The sequence below is a fragment of the Dromiciops gliroides genome, chromosome 2 (genome assembly GCF_019393635.1).
Source record: "Dromiciops gliroides isolate mDroGli1 chromosome 2, mDroGli1.pri, whole genome shotgun sequence".
Classification (NCBI taxonomy): domain Eukaryota; kingdom Metazoa; phylum Chordata; class Mammalia; order Microbiotheria; family Microbiotheriidae; genus Dromiciops; species Dromiciops gliroides.
This window is the reverse complement of record NC_057862.1, coordinates 373832342-373846906: the sequence shown is the minus strand read 5'-3', so window position 1 is coordinate 373846906 and position 14565 is coordinate 373832342. Positions and strand designations below refer to the sequence as shown.

Below are 14565 nucleotides of genomic sequence, written 5' to 3'. Positions count from 1 at the left end.
GGTCACACAGCTAGTAAGTGTTAAGTGTCTGAGGCCGGATTTGAACTCAGGTACTCCTGAATCCAGGGCCAGTGCTCTATCCACTGTACCACCTAGCTGCCCCTAATGGTAACTTTTTTAACAAAGATTTTAAAAAGGAAAAAGTTTGTATACCATGCTACATCATCTGTAGTCCCTCACTTTTGTTTATTTTAATTTATTTTGGCAGGGCAATGAGGGTTAAGTGACTTGCCCAGGGTCACACAGCTAGTAAGTGTCAAGTGTCTGAGGCCAGATTTGAACTCAGGTCCTCCTGAATCCAGGGCCAGTGCTTTATCTACTGCACCACCTAGCTGCCCCAGTTTTTTATTATTTATTTATTTATTTTGGCAGGTCCCTCACTTTTAAAAAGGAGAAACGGATATTATCCTCATTTCTTCTCTACAACTAGAGTGTTCTCATTCTACTGTCAAATCATGTCAAGTCAGCAAGCATTCATTAAACACCTTTGTGCTAGGTAGTATTATAATAAGCTTTGTGGATACAAAGAAAGGCAAAAATTGTCAAGCTTAGGCCTCAATATGCTACAAATATACAGGGCATGTCCCTGGGAGGAATATAAGCCCAATTTGCTCTTCAGTAAGGGTGATGATTTGAGCAACCCCTGTCAGCTGACTTAGACAGCAGTGTTGGCAAATTCCAAAGGATAAACCACTCCCTACACCTTAGTTAGAAATTGGATACTGCTACATTGTGATGTGGCAGATCCATATTTGAAAACAGAATATTTCTTTTATTTAATAAGAAGATAGTGTAAAAAAATGATAGTGTGAAGTCTCTAGTTTTGTAGTCAAAAGTCCTATGTTCTCATCATGGCTGTGCTACTAATTCATTTTGTGACATTTGTGAAGGTCACTTTACATTTCAGCCACAATTTCTTCATTTTTTTAAAATGCAGGCTATACTTGCTCTGTGCACCTCACTAGACTAGAAGTGAAGTGGTGTGAGGAAAAGCCCTTTGAAAATCTTGAAATACTATGGAAATGTGAATTATTTCATTAAAGAGAAATCTTTTGGGAGCGAGCATTGGTATTTGTCAGTCACAGTGCTACCAAATGCACAAAGCTTGTGCATGTAGATCAGAATTGCATTCCCTGAATACACGAGGGTAAAGGAGCTATAAATGTGTTACAGTTGAAAGAATACTAGACCTAGGGACCAAAAGATTCTGGGTTTTAATATGTGTCCCTATTATCTTTTTTTTTTGGTGAGGCAATTGGGGTTAAGTGACTTGCCCTGAGTCACACAGCTAGTAAGTGTTAAGTGTCTGAGGCTGGATTTGAACTCAGGTCCTCCTGAATCCAGGGCCGGTGCTCTACCCACTGTGCCACCTAGCTGCCCCTCCCTATTATCTTTATTCCAGCTACAGCTCTCCTTCTGAAGCCTCGGTTTTCTTCTTTTGTACAATATGGGGAGATTGGATGACATGGTCTCTAAACTCTCATCTGGCTCTGTTTTGGAGCTACTTCCAACTTTGACATTTTCAGTATTCTAAAGTCCTGTCCAACTCAGAGGCTTTGTGTTCTCTTTCAGTTCTGACATTCTATGATTTTTGATTACTGCCTAAAAAGATAAACTGTTCAGGTGATCTGTGTTAAAATTATAGAAGAGTTAAGCACATCTGAAGGAGAAGTAGTTGTTGAATTTACATTTGGCTTTTTACTTAAGGGTGATTGTTCCTAAAAGTGTCAGGATTTCATGAGGGGAAAATTGATAAGAATACAATAGTGGACATTTATGTTTCTAGAAGTTAACTGAGTTACAAGTTAGCAATGTCATTTCATAGATTGATTCTTTACTTCTTTTACATGTTCTTTCTGCAGGCCCTGGATTATTGTCATAGCATGGGGATTATGCATAGAGATGTTAAACCTCATAATGTCATGATCGATCACGAACACAGAAAGGTATAAAGCAGCAAACTAAGGTTTCATTTATCTTCAAGATTAACTTCAGTGTCCACTTTCAACTGCAACATGTTGAAGCCATCATTGCTGGGAATAAAATCTAAGAAGAGAGTCAGTTTGATGAACAGGAGAGTTTTGAGCTAGGAATCAGAAGACCTGGGTTTTTTCCCAAATATGTCAGTAAAAATCTGTGAGATCAAGTCAATACAGTTTACTTTTTTAATTGCCTTTTCATATGTGTAGTGAATTTAATAATACCTAATCTGCCTAACTTAGAGGGTTGTTTTGAGAACCAAGAGTATGTGAAAGTGTTTTGCAAATTATAACATGCTACTAATCTCATTTATCTAGACATTTATTATTACAAAGGGTTCTCATTGATTATTTCATTTGATTCTCACAATAGTCCTATAAAGCAGGCAGGGTAGATATTATTGCCTTTCTTTTTTTTTCTTTTTTTTTTTTTTAGTGAGGCAGTTGGGGTTAAGTGACTTGCCCAGGGTCACACAGCTAGTAAGTGTTAAATGTCTGAGACCAGATTTGAACTCAGGTACTCCTGATTCCAGGGCCAGTGCTCTATTCACTGCACCACCTAGTTACCCCTATTGCCTTTCTTTTAAAGATGAGGCAATTGAGGCTTAGAGAAGTTGTGGCTTTCCCAAGGCCACACAACTCATAAGTAAACAGAGGCAGGGCTAAATCCTAAAACTTTTGATTTTCCTAGTTTCATTCTTGCCATCATATGCTGTTTTGGGTTTTGTTTGTTTGTTTTAAGTGAGGCAATTGGGGTTAAGTGACTTGCCCAAGGTCACACAGCTAGTAAGTGTTAAGTGTCTGAGGCTGGATTTGAACTCAGGCCCTCCTGACTCCAGGGCCTGTGCTCTATCCACTGTGCCACCTAGCTGCTCCTATATGTTGTATTTTAAGAGAAAAAAAAAATAAAGATCTTTGAGATTTTTACATAAGACTTTTTCCTAAAGAAATGGAGATAAGTAAACTAGTGCCTATTAAAACATGTCTCTGGGAAATATTTGATTGTGTCATACTTTGGCCAAAAGTTGTCTAACATTATGTTTCTTGAGAACAAGCCAGTAACTTGGAGACAAGTGATAATTCCCATCTGTTATATGCTTTAAGAGTGATGGGAGGGGGGGGTGCGGCTAGGTGGCACAGTGGTTAGAGCACTGGCCCTGGATTCAGGAGTACTCGAGTTCAAATCCGGCCTCAGATACCTGATACTTACTAGCTGTGTGACCCTGGGCAAGTCACTTAACCCCCATTGGCCCAGGGGGAAAAAAAAAGAATGATGGGAGGGGCACTTAACCCCAATTGCCTCTCACACACACAAAAAAAGAATGAAGGGCAACTAGTGTAGTGAACTAGTATCTAATGCCATTGAACAGAAACAGCCTTAAAAATACTTATTGTGTTCAGAACACTGTGCTAGGCACTGCGGGGAGCTTTGGTAAGAATTTGTCCCTGCTATAATAATAGTAAGAAGGTAGATGGATAGGTAGATGGAGAGAGAGAGGCAGACATACAAACAAGACTATTCCTGATGTGGAGGACAGCAAGGGTAAAGACATCAGGAACAGCAGATAATTCGATGTGGCTGGAATGTAATTCTGAAGGGAAAGAGTCATAAAGAGGTGGAAAGGGACAGTCCAACTTTCTATCATTCAGACACTGATTCTACACAAGCATGATTATCATGTGGGTATTGGGGCCATATAGAGGCGGTAGATGTTTTGTCAGTTGAGATTATATTGCCTCCACTTATTGTTCTCTGTCTTGGAGGGGGGAATGTTTTGTTCAGAGCTTTTCTTTTTCAAAGATCCCAATTCGACATTAATTCTCCCTTCATTTTTTTTCTAGCTACGACTAATAGACTGGGGCTTGGCTGAGTTCTATCATCCTGGCCAAGAATATAATGTCCGAGTGGCTTCACGGTATTTTAAAGGTCCTGAGCTTCTTGTAGACTATCAGGTGAGAAGTACAAATAAAACTCAGGTTAGGAGTGTTGATTGTATGTGAAGCTGTATTAGTTTATGCCAACACAGATGGCTCTTACTTTGTTCTTCATAATCATTCCTTGCTGCTTCTACCTGGTTAAAAACAGCCTGATTACTAACAAATTATTCATCATAACCTTGTGACCATAGATGCATAATATTAGGGTTGTATACTCACTTTGTTCAAACCGCTGAATGTATAAATCCCTCCACATTTATTTAGTGATGTAGAGCCAGAGAACCTAACTTGGGGTCTTGTCTCTGCATCTTGCTTCCTTTTGAGAACTTTGGGACACGCGCGCGCGTGCGCGCGCACGCACACACACACACAGATTGTCAGTCTACCTTTCCCTCAGTCTTGCAATCCTAAAGTCTGTTCTTCACTAACACTTAGGACTCCAGTCCCTCAACCCCTCAGTTCTCTCTCTGAAATAACCCTGCTCTAGCTATGCTCTCCTCCTTTTCACCCCTTGGTGAACAACCAGTTGAGCTCTGCATTATATACTCTTCTCTTGAGTCCCTTATTCCCTTATCCTATCACCTGTCTTGCCCTGCCAAGCCTCAGATTGCAGTTCTACTCTACTCAGCCTTTTTACTCCTACATATGTGCTGCTGAATGAAAAGAAAAAATCACAAAACCCATATTGACTGGTTCCACCTCAGATTTGTTATACAACCTCAACTGTGTCTTCACTGCTGCAAAACAATTCTTTTACACTTCCCTTATTTTATTCACAACAGTGGCTCTTCCAAACCTTTTCAAATATCCCATGGTTCCTCATTCTCTCATTTTCTCAACTGAGAACCTTGTCTCATGTTTTACTGAAAAAAGTATTCATTAAGTAGCCTTTCTCCTTGCTAAGACTAACCTCTAACATGCACAACTGATCCTTTCTATCCTCTCTTGACCAGCTGATTTCCTCTCATCTCCACTCTCTCTTATCCTCAATCTCCCCTTGTCTACTAACTTTTTCCATACTTTTTACAAACACATCCACGCTCTTCAATCCTTGATCCCATCTATCCCTCCAAATTATCATTCCATATCTCTCCTTCCTGTTTTGGCTAAATTCCTTAAAAAGAGCTTCTACCGCCTGCCTTCTCACTCAGTTCTCTATAGCCTGGCTTCCAACCTCATCATTTTACTGAAACTGCTCTCTCCAAAGTTAGCAATAGTATTTTTTTTTTTCTTTTCCCCTTGGTGAGGCAATTGGGGTTAAATGATTTGCCCAGGGTCACACAGCTAGTAAGTGTCAAGTGTCTGAGGGCAGATTTGAACTCAGGTCCTACTGATTCCAGGGCCAATGCTTTATCCACTGCACCACCTAACTGCTCCAGCAATAGTATCTTAATTGCCAAATCTGATAACCTTTTCTCAGTCCTCTTCCTTCCTCTGTATAACCTTTGACATGTTGATCACTCTATTTATCTTGGTACTGTCTCTTTCTCTAGGTTTTCTTGATACTACTCTCTCCTGGTTCTCCTACTTTTCTGACTGCTTCTCAGTGTCTTTTGCTGTATCTTTGTACAGGTCACACCTGCTACCAAACTCTGAGTGTCTCCCAGGGCTCTGTTCTGGATCTTCTACTGTTGTTGTTGTTGTTGTTGTTGTTTGTTCCTCCTCCTCCTCCTCCTCCTCCTCTTCTTCTTCTTCTTCTTCTTTGGACTTGCCCACGGTCACACAGCTAAGTAAGTGTTAAGTGTCTGAGGCCGGATTTGAACTCAGGTACTATTGACTCCAGGGCTGGTGCTTTATCCACTGCTCCACCTAGCTGCCCCAATAATTTTCTTGGATTGTTTTTATTTTTTATTTTTTCTAATTTTTCCTCAACCTCTCATTTGATTTATTTATTTATTTATTTTTTGGTGAGGCAGTTGGGGTTAAGTGACTTGCCCAAGGTCACACAGCTAGTAAGTGTCTGAGGCCGAATTTGAACTCAGGTCCTCCTGACTCCAGGGCTGGTGCTCTATCCACTGCACCACCTAGCTGCCCCCTACTGTTGTTCTTCTATACTATTTCAGTTGATGATCTCATCAGTTTCCATCAATTTAGTTATCATCTCTGTGCTGATTATTCTCAAATGTACTTATTAGATATATTCTTCCAGCCCCCTAACCTTATTGCTGACCTTCAGTCTCACATCTCCACCTATCTAGAACTGGATGTCTGGTAGACACTTTAAACTCTATATGTCCAAAACAACTCATTTTTCACCCTCTTAATAAAGTCAAAGGCACCACCAACTTACTCTCTTACTGTCAGTGTCATTCTCATCTCATTCAAGAGTCATTCTCAGCTCACTCATTCACATTCTCCTTACCCAAGCTGTTGCTAAGACTGGTTAATTTTCCTTGTTAACATCTCTCACAGCCCCTTCTCATCTGACACTGCTGCTGCCCTGATAGAAGAGTTGTTCAAGCCTGCTGGTTGGTCACCTTGCACCAAGTCTCCTCCCACTCTAGTCCACTTAACTGTCACAGCAATTTTCCTAACATACAGGTTTGATCATGTCTCACATACACAATATATCCTCACTCCCACCCTCAACAAATAAATTCTAGTGTTTCCCTATCATTTTCAGCATGAAATATAAACTCTGTTTATTGTTCAGAGCCCTTCATAACCTTACCTTCCCTCTCCTGCCTTATCCTTTCAGTCTTCTTACATCTTACTCTGTGGTACAGTGACATTTACCTCCTCATTGATTAAAATCCCAGTTCTACAGGAAGCCTTTCCCTATATACTAGTGCCTTCCCTATATACTACTACCTTTGACTTAATACTAGTGCCTTTCTGTGGTTTATTTCCAATTTTTCCTGTATACAGCTTATTTGTACTTGGTGGTTTGTGTATTGTCACCCCATTAGGCTGTGAGCTTCTTGAAAGAAGGGTCTGTCCTTTGTATTCCTATCACTTAGCAAAGTGCCTGGCATATGGTAGACAACTTAATGTTTTTTGACTGACTAAAGCTCTTTAAAGGGTGCTTCTAGCATGAATACTCTGACCTTCTAGTGATTGAAGGCACATTCCTTCATAAGACATCCTTCCCAATGGCAGGCAATTCAAATTGTTTGAAAAGTTCTTTGTTATATTGAGTCATAATCTGCCTACTTGTTGCTTTGGTCCTGCTTCTCATCTCTGGAGTCAAGAGAAATAAGTCTAACCACTTTTCTGCATGACAGTTCTTCATCTACTTGAATATATCTTTCATCTCCCAATAGCTCTTAGGCTAATAACATTTTAGAATTGGGAGAGACCTTAAGTCAAGGGACAGCTAGATGGCACAGTGGATAACGCACTGGCCTTGGATTCAGGAGGACCTGAGTTCAAATCCAGCCTCGGACACTTGACACGTACTAGCTCTGTGACCCTGGGCAAGTCACTTAACCCTCACTGCCCTGCAAAAAAACAAAACAAAATTAAAATCAAGTCAAACACTTCCTCCCTCTTCTGCGCGTGTGGAAACTAAGACTCAAAAGTAATTTTTCTTAGGTCACACACCTGGATTATGATAAAACTGGAACTAAAACCCCAGTCTCCTCAATCTCAAACCAACATTCTTTCCAATATTCCATGTCTTCCTTGATTTATGTTTCCCCGGTTTGACCCATTTGAAATAATGAAATCCACTAACTTCAGTGGACAGAGTACCACATGAAGAACCTGGTGAAAAGAATGAATTTGTATTTGATCCTAAATTTATGGGGATAATATAAAAATTGTAACTAAATCAGTGGTACCTACCAAATCTGTTAGAAATGGTGCTACCATAAATAAATCTTTAGATTAGGCTATATAGAAAGCACTCTGTTGTTTTCCTAACTCTTGTGTTCTCTCGAATTCAGCATCCTTCTTCCAGACTAAATTATGGTCAGCTCACATTTTAGATTTCCCCAATGCTGTGTAAGTTAAGTGAAACTTAATGTACAACTCTAGGAGCCTTGTTGAAGATTGGACTGAGTTAATCATGAACGATGCCAAAGGATTTCTATATTCTCTGTTCTTTTGTGCAGATGTACGATTACAGCTTGGATATGTGGAGCTTGGGTTGTATGTTGGCAAGCATGATCTTTCGGAAGGAGCCATTTTTCCATGGACATGACAATTATGATCAGGTGATAAGCAATGACATGTATTTGCCATCAGGAAGACACTGTTTCCTGAACTGAAATTTATAAGCATCACAGCTAGGAATGTCTCCTCAAACATTTTCATAAATTTATGTTACATTTTCAAAAATTTTATGTTGATTGTTTAAAGGGTTAATTACTATGAGACATTTTAAAGTTAGCCTTATCCTATCTCTTTCTGTAGAAAGGGTGGCTGCTTTGATAGAACTAGGGAGAGAGGAGCTTCTGGTTTGCTTTACCTCCACTAATACAAGTATATCTCACCAAATGTCATTAATTGGTCCTGTAAAAATACATAACTGGCCAGAAGGTCATTGACTTGTTCCACAAGAAGCATGTCTATACCCATGAAATAAGCAGTGAGACAACAGACTGACTCTCTAGGGGGGTTAATGCCACAAGGGTTCAAGCACTAACTCAGACTGTTATTGACCAGTTGATTGCACTTCAGAAAAACAGGTGTGCCTGTAATAATAACCCCATTTGCATTAACACTTTAGATCATGATGATCCAGTGAGGTATAACCCAAGGGACAGAGATCATAGACATTTAGACCTGAAGTAGGCACCTTAGAGATCATTTCCTCCAGCCTCCTCCTTTTACAGACAAGGAAGCATAAGATCCAAAGAAGTAAAAAATGACTAGTTCAAAGTCACATAAATGAGTGAGTAAGCAGAATTAGATTTGAATGCCACTCCTCTGTCTTCAAACTGATGATCCCTATTTTATAGGTAGACTTGCTCAGAATCTCACAGCTGCTATATGTGATATTTGTAGTGAAAAAAAAATAGTACTGGACTGAGAATTAATAAACTTTGGGGGCAGCTAGGTGGCGCAGTGATCAAGCACCGGCCCTGGATTCAGGGGGACCTGAATTCAAATTGGGCCTCAGACACTTGACACTTACTAGCTGTGTGACCCATGGCAATTCACTTAATCCTCATTGCTCCCACCAAAAAAAAAAAAAAAAGAATTAAGAAACTTGGATTCTAATCTTGGTTTTGTCACTGATTGACTATGTCATCTTGGATAATTTGTCACTTAATATCTGTAGACTCATTTTCTTTTTTTGGGGGGTGGGGCAATGAAGGTTAAGTGACTTGCCCAGGGGGGTCACACCGCTAGTAAGTGTCAGGTGTCTGAGGCCAGATTTGAACTCAGGTCTTTCTGAATCCAGGGCCAGTGCTCTATCCACTGCGCCACCTAGCTGCCCCTGACTGATTTTCTTACCTATAAAATAAAGGTGTGTATGTCATAACTTAAGCATCAAAAATGTAGCTTATCTGACCCAGGGATATGATTCACTTGAGATCTTTAGCAAAATATCTTTTTAAAAATTAGCTAGCCCATATGAAAGAGTATGCCAGTAGGGTTTAACCACCTTGCCTTGTGGGGATATTTGGGACCTCCTGACTCTATATAAGTAGATTCTCATTCATGAATCTACTGGAGTAAAAACTAAGAGCCACCATCAATGATAAAAATCTGGAATCATTAAAAGATGTGTACTGACTGAATACAACCACAGATCTCAAGAATAATTCAGTCTTTTGAATGCTGATATTTTCATTAACTTGATCAAAATTTTTCTGTGGCAGTCTTTACTCATGAACGGATCAGTTACTGATCCTAGTATTTTTCCTCTCTTTTGTCATAGCAGCTAGTTTTCAAGTGTTTTTAAAAGTATATTTTAAAAAAGGGATTGGCACCATGTTTAGTTTGCCTAGCAAATGCAATGGCTAGATGTTGTTTACAGGTCAATATGAAAGTCTGCCTTTTCCCACCACCTCCTTAAGAAATGTGGGTAGCTCCACTAGGTTTTGAAAGCTGATTAATTGGTAATCCCCTTTCAGTTGATTAGTCTTATCTTTATTCACATGCTTATGTTATGTTTTGTTTTTTGTTATTTAACTTAGTTGGTAAGGATAGCAAAGGTGCTGGGGACAGAAGACTTATATGACTATATCGACAAGTACAACATTGAACTAGATCCACGTTTCAATGATATCCTGGGCAGGTAAGTCAGAAAAGGAAAGACATTGTTGGGGTGGGGCAAAGAGGCTTGGCTTTTTTTCCCCCAGAAAGAAAACTTGATTGCTATAGACTAAGGAGGAAGAGTTGGGTTCTAGTTACCTACATTTCTCTAGTGCTGCAGCATACCACATGCAGGAAGTCTATTTTTAAAAGTGTGGTTGGATCTGAATGGCAGTTTTCCAACTCTCAAGTGACTTGTGTTATGTTTGGGAAAGAAGCAGCATGGAGTGGAAGGAGCACTGGATTAGGACTAAAAGGACCCTCAATTCTTGGTGCAGCACTAGCACTTCCTCACTCTATGACCTTGAGCAAATCATTTCCATTGAGTTCCAGATTCCTCCTCTCTAAAATAGATGATCCTTAAGGCCCTTTGTGGCTCTGGTGTTGTTCCCTGTTTGGTTTCATTTTCAGTGAATGAAATCTGAATTAAAAGCTCAGTAAATTCAGTCTCACACTCTCATCTTCACTTAAGCTGCTTCTTCAAAGTAGACCACTGTCCAAGAAGAAAGAAAAAGAAACTTTGGGGGTCAGCTAGATGGCGCAGTGGATAGAGCACCGGCCCTGGAGTCAGGAGTACCTGAGTTCAAATCCGGCCTCAGACACTTAACACTTACTAGCTGTGTGACCCTGGGCAAGTCACTTAACCCCAATTGCCCCTCAAAAAACAACAAAAAAAGAAACTTTGAATTACAGCTCTGTACCTTACATACAGGAAATTTGTTCCTCATCACTAAGGACTACATAAGTGTACCTTCTAATTACTTAGTAAGTTAGATTCTTTTGGAGCTAGGTTCTCATTGGGCAAAATATAAGGCTATTATTGAAATTTATTATTGACATTGGAAGGAAAGAGAAAAGGGTAGATTTCACAAGTCGCCTATCTATGTAGTAGCATGTGACCCCCTGAAGTAACTTGGTTATTGTTGATTCCAGAAATGTATGTCAGTTTTTCTCCCCCCCAACAGCATGTATTTCACATTTTCAATTTATTTTGTTGCCACCAAGTGGCAAGAATGGAGTAAAACTATCCTCGGAGTCCAGTAGCAACTGTTGCTGATTTTGTTCACTTTGTTTGCCACAGATTCAGCTCCCAACTCTCTAAGGAGAAATGAAACCTCTCACCAACAGTTGTACTTGTCTGATTGTTGTCTTACTTCGTTGCTCTGCAGGCACTCCCGTAAGCGATGGGAGCGTTTTGTTCACAGTGAAAACCAGCACCTGGTCAGTCCAGAAGCCCTCGATTTTTTGGACAAACTGCTGCGATATGATCACCAGTCACGACTTACCGCAAGAGAGGCCATGGAACACCCTTATTTCTGTGAGTAAAACCTCAGAAATTCTTTTCCATCATGGCCCTTTGACTCCTGCTTCCCCACCAACAGAGTCCTTATAGGTAATACTTCCATTTGGCAGTCTGATCACCGATTGGGAGAGTTCAGAACAAACCAGTAGCATTGCATTTATTGTTCCTTTCATGAGACTATAATGATGAGTGGTTTGGTACAGTGTAAATAAAGATCATTGAACCAGGAATCAGGTTCACTAAGCTAGTACTGGCTTTGCCAGTCATAAGCTTTATGACCTTTTGCAAATCATTTGTGCTCTTCTGGACTTCACTTTCCTCTCTAGAATCATAGATAGATGAGGAGAACTAGATAAAACAATCCTTCCAGCTCTAAATTTCTGTGAGCTTTTGAGAAGTAGGATATGTCAAAAATGTTAAACTACAAATTGCATTGTATTTTTTTTAACTGTGCCGTAATTTGTATGTGAAGAGAATGATAGCTATACCGTTTGAGTGAAACAACCCATGCAATGGTAATCAAAAGACCTGGCTCTGCTATTTATCACCTTACTTTGTAGCTTTGGGCAACAATAATACTAGTAGCTGACATTTATGTGGTACTCTCTCTGACCTCAGTTTTCTCCTCTAAAATGAAGGGTTTATATCAGATGATTTCTAAGGTCCCTTCTAGTTATAACATTATGTGTTCCTAAGAGTTAGTTCTTCTAACTCTTAGCATTCTATAACATCCTGAAATCTGACATCATATTTTACAGGTTGTAGCTTCTATGGAATTACTGTTCCAGGAGTGGTATGGTGATATCTCTGCTGAACTATATACATACTTCCAACTTTAAATCCTTTTTTTCTCATTATCTCATCTCTTGCAAAGATAACTGGCCTCAAACAGGCATCAAATATGTAACCTTGGCCTTTTTGCTTCATGCCCTGGATACCTGAGTCCTTAGATTACAGTAAAACTAACCATATCTCTGTTAAGTTCCTTCTGTTATCTGTTAAGATATTTAGCAGTTGTCAAATAGTATACCAGATGCTATTAAGTACTTTTCTAGCCAAAAGGAATGTTTGCTTTATTGAAATCTATAAAGACCTGCTGGACCATAAATTAATACTTACTTGTATAATTAAATTTGGAGGGGAAGCTAGGTGGTGCAGTGAATGGAGCACCGGCCCTGGAGTCAGGAGTACCTGAGTTCAAATCCGGCCTCAGACACTAGCTGTGTGACCCTGGGCAAGTCATTTAACCCCAATTGCCTTACTTAAAAAAAAAAAAAATTGGAGACAACTTGAATCAGATACAAGTCTTCCCCCATTGCTAAACTGTATTCTTAAACCACAGTTTAGCAGTGGGGGAAGATGTGTATCTGATTCAGGGTATCTCCAAATTTAATCATACAAGTCTCTTGAAAAGCAGAACCTGGTAAACAATAAATAGCTATTGTTTATATATCATTTTACAGTTTACAAAGCATTTTATATGTTACCTCATTCATCCTCACAACAACCCTGTGAGGCTGCTACAACATATTATCCCTGTTTTTCAGATAAGGAAACTTAGGTATTAAAGAATTTAAATGACTTATCCAGGGTCACACAGCTAGTAAGATCCTGAAGCAGAATTCAAACTCAGTCCTTAACTACCAAGTCCTACGTTCTATCTACTATGCAACCACGCTGCCATGTATAAATATATTAGGCGATCACAGAAATGTATAAATAGTTATAATCTATGTAGCTCTTCAAGGTTTGCAACATGCTTTACAGACATTCTCATTTTGTCCTCACATTTGGTTGTGAATCAGGTGCTATTATCTCCATATGAGGAAACTTGAGTCAGGTAGCAGTTAAGTGACTTGCCCAGGTGTCTGAGGCAGGATTCAAACTTGAATCTTCTTGACTCCCTAGTTCAATATTATATCCCACTGTGCTGCATAAATACTCCATATAAACAGAAAAAAACAACAGCATCAACAAAATTAATCTAAACACTATGCCTTGACTCTTGAGAAGAGTTGGGGAAATGCCTTTATTTTCTTTTTTTGCAGAGGTTGGGGACTCTGAATTAGTGGAATATTCTATATATAGATTCTTAGCCACAACTGATTTGTTTGGTTGGCTGAACTGCTCCTCCCCCTTCTAAAAATCTTTGTTAAAAGAGGGGACTTGCTAAATAGGAGAGGGAAGAAGAGGGGGTATATTTAGAAATGATTGTGATGTATAAACAACACATTTCAAGATTTTTTAAGGGATTAATCACTTAATAGTCATAAAATCATACTGTCTACCTCCAAAGAAAGAGTGATATTGTTTGAAAACAGACTGAATCATGCTGGTTTTCACTTGGGGGAGCAATGAGGGTTAAGTGACTTACCCAGGGTCACACAGCTAGTCAACTGTCTGAGGCTGAATTTGAACTCAGGGTCCTCTTGAATCCAGGGCCAGTGCTTTATCCACTGTGCCACCTAGCTGCCCCCTTTTTTCACTTTCTTAAACTTTTTTTTTTTACTCAAGTTTTCTTCTACAAAATGACCAATATGGTAATGTTTTACATAATTGCACATGTATAACCCATATCTGATTGCTTATGTCCTCGGGGAGGGGAAGGGGGGGAAGGAGAGACAAAATTTGGAACTCAAAACTATAAATAAAAATGTTTATTATTTTAAAAAAATTAATAAAAAATAATAAAAGGTCATAAAAGCTCAATAATTCGGGCCTCAGATGTCATAGTCCAAATTAGAACAATCCCTGATAAGCGATCAGTCTTTACTTGAACACCTCCAGGTATATCTGTTTTCATATATCTTTGATAAGCTTTTATTGAGCCAGAATTTGCCTTCTTATAGCTTTCAGCAGCAAGATATAGTTCTTCCCTTTCTGGAACTATGAAGAACCAGTTTGCTACTTTGTATATAAAATTGTCAGATTGTATTCAAACAAAACAGAATGTAAACACATTGTCTCCTTCATAGACCCAATTGTGAAGGACCAGGCTCGGATGGGCACATCCAACATGCCAAGCGGCAGCACTCCTGTCAGCACCGCCAACATGATGTCAGGTCAGTTGTGGTGTTTTATCTTAGGGAAGAAAGTGGTGGAGTTTGGGATCCTTTCACTTCTGGATGCCGTTATTGG

At 39.4% G+C, this 14565-nt stretch overlaps 1 protein-coding gene across 2 annotated transcripts in view; it reads left to right on the top strand.

The window, feature by feature from the left end:
* CSNK2A1 (casein kinase 2 alpha 1) overlaps positions 1–14565 on the top strand; it is a 60375-nt gene that overhangs the window by 41469 nt on the left and 4341 nt on the right. For both annotated transcript variants that reach the window (XM_043983156.1, XM_043983157.1), the window contains 6 exons: positions 1863–1946; positions 3822–3932; positions 7973–8074; positions 10007–10107; positions 11294–11442; positions 14403–14489. In XM_043983156.1, the coding sequence (XP_043839091.1) occupies positions 1863–1946; positions 3822–3932; positions 7973–8074; positions 10007–10107; positions 11294–11442; positions 14403–14489 (634 nt within the window). The remainder of the gene's footprint in view (positions 1–1862; positions 1947–3821; positions 3933–7972; positions 8075–10006; positions 10108–11293; positions 11443–14402; positions 14490–14565) is intronic.